Here is a 10267-nt window from a genome sequence, read left to right on the forward strand (position 1 = left end):
GCTCAGAGGTTTAGCACCTGCCTTTGGCCCAGGGCATGATGTGGAGACCCAGAATCGAGTCCTGCATTGGGCTCCCGGCATGGAGCATGCATCTCCCTCTGCCTGTGTCTCTGCCTCTCTCTCTCTCTCTATGTCTATCATGAATAACATGTATGAGGCTCCAGGCAAAAATAAAACAAATGCTGCCTTTCTCTTCCCATCCCTGGCTCTGTTCTAAACCATGAAGGGGCTGACAGGCAGAGTATAGACACCCCATCTTGCATGCCAGAGCTTTATCCACACAAAAACAGTGGTCCCTTAGCCACCCCAAAGGCCTAGGGATGTGTACATCTACAGTATGGTCATCCACTTGGGAGGATGGACTTAGCAAAGAGCTGTGCACAAGCCCTGGAGGCAGGTATGGGACTGTTTGGGCAGGGAATTCTAGGTTTCTGGGTACCCATCACATGGTCTACAAAGGGTAAGAAGATGTCCAGGTGGGGCACATTACTTTGGCCTCTAAAGAAGGGCATAGTTAGAGGAGCCAAAGAGAGACTCCACTAAAGTAAAGGCATGGTGCAGGGCCTCCAGTTGCCTGGATTCAATGGACTGGATGGAGATATATCCTATCCTAATACACGTATCTTGCTCTGTGAATGTGAGTTCTATAAAGGCAGATCATATCTCATTCAACTTGTATCCTCAGCAGCTAGTACAGTGTCAAGCATATAATAAATACTCAAGTTACATTGCATAAATGCAATCTTTCTGGATTTCATCCATACAATAAAGGAGGTTAGAGTAGATATTTTATAAAGTATCTTCAAATTCTAGCATCCCATGATTTCTATAATTTCTGAAATAAAAGGTTCTCCATTTCCTTCTCAAACACCCACATACCAAAGCCTCATTCCAACCTGAATTTCTTTTCTCTTCTGATGAAAACCTTTTGTACATAGCTATATTATGCTTACAGTGTTACAAGAACTGGTTAAGGTTTTAAAACTGTACTGCAATCAACCTGTTCAGGCAAGGAATTAAATACCAAGAATGCCTTTTCTGTCTCTGAATATTGTGACCCTGAGTGATGTCTCCCCCCCACCCCACCTACTTTTGCTGCTGGACTTAGACAAGTATACCTGCTTTTCAAAGACCATCTGAAATTACCTCTAAAAAGCAACTGCTTTGAGAATCAGGCTTATAATTAAACAGTAATTGAAGTGTCCTGTGGCTTTATGTATGGGTCTTATCTAATGCTTAAGTAGATAAACGCATGGCTTAAAAGTCAGAATGGAATTAGATGCTCGTACAAGTGAGCAGAGGTCTCTGTTAAGCAATGTTGCTTCTTTAAAACCCAACTTGGTTTCCTTTCTGTCATAGCACCTACATGACAATGACATCAGTCCTACCCTGCAGAAGTGACTGTCAGAGAACCAGGGAATGATAGAGCTGAAATGGACCTCAACTAGCTCCTCATCCAAAGCCCTTGTTTCACAGGAAATTAAAACCCAGGGAGGTAAGGTCACAGGTAGAAGAGGAGGAGATCAAGGGATTTAGGAAGTAAGACTATGATGACTTGGGTGACTTACTGGATGCAAGCTGTTAGAGAAAGGAATGGAGGACAATTGCTAATTTCTTAGTTGGGGTTAAATGAGAAAGAGCAAGTTTGAAGAAAATTTGATGAGCTCAGTTGGGGTCATGTTGAGTTTGAGGTGCCTGTGTAGCATACAGACATATATCAAGTAGACAGTTACATATTACAAATCTGAAACTGAAGAAAAAGGACAGAGTTAAAGAGATAAATTTAGGAGTCATCATCCTACCCACTTGGTGTTTAAAACTATTATAAAGTGAGAAAAGAAATCAGGAAAAGGGAGCAATTAGGACATAGCCAGCGGAATATTGACATTCAAGGGTTTTATTAAAAATAATAAATAAAATGAAGAAGAGTTTACAAAGTAGCTTACAAAAGAGTGACCATGGAATAGAGGGAAATTGGATAGAATGGTGTTAGTAAAGGCAGAGCAAGAGTAGGTTTCAATAAATATGGCACACACTGCTAGTTGCCTCCTCAATATTCATTCTCCTCTTTTTCCTTGCTAGCAAAATCCTGATTGTTTTTTCAGATTGGCAATTAACCTGTTCAAAAATTAAACTGTGATTTCCCAGGCTCCTTTGCATCTAGAAGTGGTTCGTATGACATCCCTCTGGCCAGTTAGATATAACCAGCTGTCTATCTACTTGATCAGACTGTCAAGAAAACAATTTTTTTCCTAATATAAATGGTCAAACAGCTGGCATCTCACTTTTACCCCGTTGTCTTTCTCCCCTTTCTTACTCCCGAGATCATGATTTCATGTCCAGAAATACAGCAGCTATCTAATGTGCATGAGTACAAAGGACACACACACACATACGCGGTAGATGATATGGAAAATTAGAAGCCTGATTCCCGATCTACTCAACTGACTGAGTGAGAAATGTGGGAGGCAACCATGACTCCTACTACCATCTTACTTCCTTTCATCCAAGACACTTGACTGTATCCTTAAATATCCTTCAAATTCACTTTCTTTTAGCCACTCCTAGTGTCTGCATTGTTAGGACCATATCATGCCTCACTCGGCTGACTGAACAGTCCTCCTAGGTCACCCTGCTTTCACTTTTCCCCTGCAACCTGTCCTCTAATCCGTCACCACGTCAAAAAAAAAAAAAAAAAAAAAAAAGGAATACTTTTGTGTTGACCACTGCTCGACCCTCCCAGTCAAGGCCCTTCCTCGTCGCTAGCTGGTGTCAGGTGCAAAGTTGCAGGGATGGGGATCCGGGTCAGAGAACCCTTCTCCTTTGACCTAGTCGGGCTGGCTGGCTCCACCGCGGTACTGGAGTAGGACCGTCTCCAAGGCCACCACTCCTGGGTCTGGAGCTGGAAGACCAGGGGGAGGGGCTCTGTTGATTCCTCCAAAGTCTCGAGCAAGACCTGACACCCACTCCTCACCCCTTTCTCAGCCTGGGCGCCCATCCTGTGGGCTCTGGGGGCGCAGCCCTCTCTGCCGCTGGAGCGGCTCTGCGCACGGCTGCGGCCCCGCGCCCGCGCCAAGAGCGGTCCGCCCGCAGCGGGACCCTGGAGCGGTGCAGCCCCTTGAGCCCCGAGAGCCTCGAGGTCAGAGGACCCCCCCCCGCCCCGGGAGCTCTGCTGTCAGTCGGGCCGGGTCACCTAGACTTGTAACTGGAGAAAGGTCCAGGTCCCGAGGGACATCTCCAGCCAGCACCTCTGGCCCAGGCTGCCTCGTGGCAAACCCACTCGACTTCTGCCCCGCGGCCAGCGGCAGCCGCGCTCCCCCAGACCCTCCCCAGGCACGCAAGTGGTCGCAGCCGTCCTGCTGGGCCCCCGCGGGCAGCGGCGGGACGGACCCCCGGCTGCTCCAAGCACCCCGAGGGGACCCTGGGCACCCTCTTCTGGCCGGGTGGCTCTCCCCGGGGTCTGAACCCCTCGCGCCCCCGCGCGTCCTTCTTTGTTTCTGAGCCGGCTCTGAACGTGATGTAACGAGGCCAGACTCGCGCGGTGCTTTCTTTCCCTCTTTCCCAGACTAAGTCCTTCCTCCCTCCAGCGCCCGGCGCCCCGTGCGCAGAGCCGGCGCCAGGCCGTGCTGCTACTCCGCTCCCAGAGCTCCGGAGACCGACGGGCACTGTCGGGAAGGACGCGCTCCCACGTCCCACCTCCTGGATGCAGAGTCAGTGGGCAAAGCCAGGCTTTCCTTCCAGAAACAAGGGAGAGAGCCGAGGGGACAGCTGTTGTGGAGGTTTCTAAGGAGACTCGGCCTGGCTTCTTTCCCCGCTCCTGGGAGACGGCAGGAAACCTCAGGTATCTACCTTAGTGCCCCCAGTTGGTGGATGTTTATATGAAAGAGACAGAGGCAGTAAGAGAGAGACAGAGACAGAGAAACAGAGGAAGAAATAGAGACCCAGAGATCATGATTGTGACGAGTGGAGAGAGACAAGTAAGAGAGAGAGAGTTGGTGGGTGGGTGGGAAATTGACTTGGGTTTTCTTTCTTTCTTTCTTTCTTTTTTTTTTCTTTCTTATTTTTTTTAACCCACTGTGGTTTTGCCTCTGACAGAAGAGAGAACCACTGCTCTCTAACCAGCAAGCAGCCCCCAACCTGGATGGAGTGAAAGATGCGGCCTGATGACATAAACCCGAGGACTGGGCTGGTGGTGGCTCTGGTCAGTGTCTTTCTGGTCTTTGGCTTCATGTTCACCGTCTCTGGGATGAAAGGAGAGACTCTGGGAAACATCCCCCTCCTGGCCATCGGGCCAGCTATCTGCCTACCAGGCATCGCAGCCATTGCCCTGGCCAGGAAAACTGAGGGATGCACCAAGTGGCCTGAAAATGAGCTGCTATGGGTCCGCAAGTTGCCCTGCTTCCGGAAATCCAAGGACAAGGAGGTGGTGGAACTGCTGAGGACCCCTTCAGACCTGGAGTCAGGCAAGGGAAGCTCAGATGAGCTGGCTAAGAAGGTGGGCCTCAGGGGGAAGCCTCCCTGCCAGGGGCAGACAGAGGTGCCTGTGGCCAGTTCCATCACCACCCCTACACGCCCGGAAGGAGAATGCCAGAGCCTGGTCCAGAGTGGGCATCAGGAGGAGACATCTAGATACCTGGATGGCTACTGTCCCTCAGGCAGTTCCCTTGCCTACAGTGCCTTGGATGCCAAGTGCTCAGCCTGGGACCGATCTGATTGCCCTGAGCCTGAGGACAGCATCTTCTTTGTGCCCCAGGACAGTATCATCGTTTGCTCCTACAAGCAGAACAGTCCCTATGACAGATACTGTTGTTACATCAATCAGAGCCAAGGCAGGTGGGACCACGAGACAATAGTCTAAGCTTTGCATACAAGAGTTGCTGTGTTGATAGAAACGTGACTACATTCAGCTTCCAGGGGAAGGAAATTACCCTGCTCCAACAGCCTAAAAACTGTTAGAAATTGACTTGGTATGTGGTGGGTTTGCAAACCCCGGGTGCCTGAGAGCCATGTAAATAGGCATGTTGGGGACACATTTTAGGGAAGGGTGATGAGGGTTAAGGACACTGTAAGAGGCAGTGGGTAGGAGAGGAAGCAGTTCTAATTGCTTTTTAATAATTAAACCATATTGGATGTTTTGTAAAATGACCCAGAAAGTGCTAAAATCAAGATAAATCTAGAGTGGGCTACAGATATCAGCCATGAAATGATACATAGACTTGCCATAGGGAAACTGAGCTGCTTTAAGTCTCAATAAATTGAAAGACAAAACAAGTTAGTGCTTCATTATGTGAAAAGATTTTTGTCTAGTGAAAGCTTTTCATACTTATTTGCTGAAAGAAGAAAAGTCAAGATAGAAAAGCTACTCCATCCTAGGTGGGATGGTTTTTGGAGAAAGGTTAGTTAAAGGCAGTTGAATTATCTAATTGAGTTTTATGATATTACTCTCTGACAAAATCAGAGATTTCAAATAAAATAAATTAAGTGTGACCAGCTAGGTAAAAACCTAACATTTTTAGATAGCTATGTAACTTCTTAAACTCATTTAAATTGATTTACTGGGTCTTTATCTTAAGTGTTTTTTAATATATACTATCATTCATGTATAATTTCCTCATCAGGTGCAAAATGACTTGATGTAATATTTTCATAGATTAGAATTTGTGTTTATCAAGTCAAAATGAGTTTTACATATGTATTCAAGTGTTTTTACATTTCTGGGAGTTCTGGTCATAACTATTCCTATATGTCTTTTAAAATCTGAAAACTATGAAGTCAATACATTAGTCTTGAACTTTATGCAGAATTTACATAAAATGCAATGGTTAAACTTATGGAAGTGTCATTATTTTTACATTTATTCAACATTCCCAAAGACTATAAATGCCAATGAAACGAGAGTTAATCTACTAGATTTAACTAAAACTCAGTTTTTATTAAGTTCACCTAATCAGTGAGTGTTGCATGACAGAAGTCTGCTTTATTTCATAATTAATTTTTTGCTGCTGAAGGAAAAAGGCACAATGGGATCCTAAAATGTATTTTCTGTTTAACTTCCTTAACTGTAATAGATAAGAGGGCAATTAGCCAGAATGCCATTTGAGAAATATTGAAAAGAAATGTTGAATTATATAGAGAAATCATGGTATATTTTTCATCTTGAAGATCAGAATATTTTGCATTCTTCACAGAATGATGATTTATTTTTAATGATCAGATAGTTTCAGCCACTTTCTCCCAAAGGGGAAACTGAGGACAAAAATTCTAGTCATACCCCTTTTGTATATTTTGGGTCCAATTCTGCAAGTCTTTAAGTGCAGCAATCATTCAGTCTTAAGAATCATGCCCTTAAAAATCACAATTTCCAAATCAATATCAAAAGAGTATGATTTTTTTTAGTAGGGCTTAAATGTCAGAAAATAAGATGTGTGATCCTGGGCAAATTTTATCTTCTTATACCTTAGTTCTCACTCCTCAGAAATCAGGGAGGAGTGGGACGGACTTATACTAGAGTATGTCTATCGTTCATTCCTAGTTTGAATATTCTATGGCATCATGTCAAAGACACTTTAGATAATGCCAGGGAATGAGTTACAGCAAAATGCATGCCAGAGTTATGCAATTCATGATAAAAATTATGTGACATGGATTGAGTTCTTACTACTACTCAAAAGAATTTTGTAGATGTATGAAAGTAGATTGGTTTTATTGCCAAATATTATTTATTCAACAAATACATTTCTGAAAATAAAATGAAGATGTTAATTAAGAATAGTTTTTTTATGTTACTATAGCCCCCAAATAATTCAATACATACCTTTGCAGTAAATGTAATTTACTTTGGATTTGGCATGGAGGGAAAATAGTTTCCTAAAATCACAATACCTCTTAATAATTCTAGGGCATTTTGAAAGATGAAAATCATGTTTCAGTGAAGGTGAAAATTAATGGCTAACTCTCTCCAGAATAAAACTTCTAATTTGAAGGGAAAAAACCCTTTCTAATCTGCTTGCCATTTGTAGACATCTTCAGGGATGAAGAGATAGCAAGATATCAGAGAGGGATATTCACAGAAACTCAGCAAATCCTATACAAGGTCTGAAAAGAGATGTTTGTAGTGTTAGGTATGGTATAAGGTGTATAAAAGTTACTTTTCTATATCTTTTAGATCATCTCAAAACCCTTGATATCACACACACACATACACACACACACACACTCCAATGTCCAAGTCCTAAGTCAATTACTAGTTTAGAAATCTAAGATATTTGATCACACTTTCAAGTTTATTTCAGAAGAAACTTAACTTCAGTCTTCTTCTTCCATCCACCTACTTAAAATACTTAAAGTATCTAAATATGCTCTAGAGGGAATTTTCTGCAGTGCTAAAATAATGGTTTGCAAATGTGGACTGGGTGACTTAACTTTGATCAGAAAGAATAAAATGTGTGATTGTGTGTGTGAATTTTTAAACATCATATATTAAGTAACCCCCTCCTAATATAAAGGAAGGTAGCCTAGTGCTCCAAATCAAGACTTGTTAAGTACTATTCAGAGGAAACACCCATTCTGTTGAACAGAAGTGGAAGAGAAGGAAAACAAGGTGACAAAAGTGAGCTTGTTAGAGGAAAACAGCAGCTCACTCTAGTCAAGTTAGCAAATTGTTGATATTAGTATAATAGACATGGGGGATCCCTGGGTGGCGCAGCGGTTTGGTGCCTGCCTTTGGCCCAGGGCGTGATCCTGGAGACCCGGGATCGAATCCCACGTCGGGCTCCCGGTGCATGGAGCCTGCTTCTCTCTCTGCCTGTGTCTCTGCCTCTCTCTCTCTCTCTCTGTATGACTATCATAAATAAATAAAAAAATTTTATTAAAAAAATATATATAATAGACATGAAGACTATTCCCTGTATCCTTTAAGGGTTTTCAGACAGACATAAATTAAAGTGGGTACTAGTTATTTTTTAACTTGCTGTTAATCCAGAGTCATTTCAACTTGGTTTTAAATAGGCATTTTATTTTTGAAATTATTTCTATTGATTTTTTTCTTGTTCAATATTCCTATTTATTATGCTCATGGGTTCTTTTTTTCAAACTGTTCCTTGATTTTATTTTTGGGTTTTTTGTTTTTGTTTTTGTTTTGTTTCTTGATTTCAAAGTGTGGATTTAGCCAAGATACCAAAGCTGGAGCATTTTTAGACAACTGTTTCAAGATTTAGTTTCTATTATGATCACGGTAAACAAAATCCAGATATAGTTAGGTGCAGACTCTCTTCCAAACCCTACTAATAATCTCCTTTGGAAATGTTTTCAATACTATGGATCTTAATACCCACTATGCTGGCACATGTAGTTAAGGAAAATTCATTCTTTTGAATGTTTTTCCCTTTTGTAATATCCAACCTCTATTTATTACTCTCTCCCCTCTGCACCTGTAGCATCACTTACTCAGTGAATTCATTGTTACTATTACTTTATAACATTAAAGAAATTTTTTTTGAAAATCCACAGGCCCACTATCCTAATGGAACTACTATATTTCAACTTTAGCATATTATCCTCCAGGATTCCCCCAAATGTACTTAAATATTAAAATTGTGTGTTTTTCTTTTCTCTTTTATTTATATGCCAAGTATGTTTTCATGTTTTTATGCAGTGTTCCTGATTACCATTTAACAATTGTGTAATATGCCATTTTCAAAAGGTACCATAATTTAACATGCTATTCCTTATTGCTAGCCAGATGACATATTTTATGGATGGTTTTGTATGTTTTTTTCTATTGTTGGTAACACAGCTACATTATTTGTCATTCGCCCAAAGAGATGACCATTTACAATTGAAAAGCTGTCTCCTTATGGATGAGAGTAAGGGGACAGAAATGTGTAAATGAATCAAACCCTTGACATTGTTGGTTTTCTCTTGACTCGTGGGCAAGACATAGAGTAAGGGCCAAAATAATGCTTCTACAAAAAGGTCCCCCCTTTGGGACCAGAGCCAGTATTTTTAAGAATGAGATGGAGCCCATATTTTTAAGAGTAAGATGAAACATTTCCTCAGTTAAGATACCACTAGTGTATATCTCAAAATCAGTTTACAGAGGTGTCAATTTTCAAAAGCATAATGTTGAACAAGAAAAATGGAAACCAGATGTAGACAATAATTACTTTGTAAAATTTCAAAAGCATTTTATTTAAGTATCTCACCATTTATTTTATAATATATTTAATATGTATGTATACTGTTACCTAGAACTGGAATTTCAGGAACTCAACAGACTCTACCCATGAGTTTTCTGTTTCTTCCTCAATGGAAAGAATGAATTGAAGATGGAGTTATAGACAAATGCTTGGCTCAACCAGATATCTCAATAAAGGACTGAATTTCATTCAGCCTCTTCTTGTCCACATAACATGAAATCATGTAAACACCACTGAGTCATGTCTCTGATTTCTCACCACCTACCACAGGCTCCTTACCCCATGAACAACCCACAGAAAGAAGTTTATACATGACGCTGTCCAGAAACTCACAAATAGGTAGACATTGATATCAGATATCCACAATCTTTTGCAAATTATTCCTGGGTCTGACCCTTCTTAGAGGTCCATTCTTTGTGTTTCTCTTTATTCCTCCCCCTGATTGCTTTTTACAGCTTGCAGACCTAGTATCCTCAATGACAGCACAAAGCTTTACTTGCTTTATCCATAACAAGGTACAGTGTTGCAGAATGGATCAGTTACAAAACAGGACATAAATCTATGAAAACATCTCTTGTGCTGCTCTTTGATAAATCTATCCCAAGAAAGTTAAATATAACAAATATCTTGGCAATTAATCACTTTCTTACTCTTTATGGTAATAAATAATTATATATGAGACAACTCCTCAGTCCGAGATCAGACCACATTTGTTTAGAAAAAAATATGCTTTTGAACATCAACTGCCTGTAATTTAACAAGAAAAGTATGGACATACCTACTCTGTAAGTGATTAGACCATCAGACCAACTCAAAAAGGTCGGCCTGCGCCTGTGCTCTTCCACCCCACCTCCCATCCTCTACAGCAGCTTCTTGACTGTGTCCTGATTGTGCTCTGGAGCTGACCACCTGAGTCTTCGTGCAATCATTTTCTCTGCTTCAAATGTCCACCCTACCTTCATTCCTCTTCTGTGCAAGACCCTAACATCATGAGAGGCAGCTACCACATCTTCCACAGTCTTTTAGATTTTCCCACTTAGAACTAATATTTCTACTATCCTCTAGTCTGA

The 10267-nt window shown here is 41.7% G+C and overlaps 1 protein-coding gene across 2 annotated transcripts; it reads left to right on the forward strand.

Annotated features, from left to right (window-relative positions):
- Positions 1 to 3283: 3283 nt before the first annotated feature.
- On the forward strand, positions 3284 to 9389 carry TMEM215 (transmembrane protein 215). Of its 2 annotated transcripts, none has more exons than XM_072841621.1 (2): positions 3284 to 3841; positions 4096 to 9389. In XM_072841621.1, the coding sequence occupies exon 2, from the start codon at positions 4154 to 4156 to the stop codon at positions 4856 to 4858; it is 705 nt and encodes a 234-aa protein (XP_072697722.1). In that variant the 5' UTR covers positions 3284 to 3841; positions 4096 to 4153; the 3' UTR covers positions 4859 to 9389. The 2 variants fall into 2 exon arrangements, with proteins under 2 accessions (XP_072697722.1, XP_072697723.1); XM_072841622.1 differs by lacking the exon at positions 3284 to 3841 and adding an exon at positions 3850 to 3977.
- Positions 9390 to 10267: the final 878 nt, after the last annotated feature.

Source organism: Canis lupus, chromosome 10, assembly GCF_048164855.1.
Source record: "Canis lupus baileyi chromosome 10, mCanLup2.hap1, whole genome shotgun sequence".
NCBI classification, from domain to species: domain Eukaryota; kingdom Metazoa; phylum Chordata; class Mammalia; order Carnivora; family Canidae; genus Canis; species Canis lupus.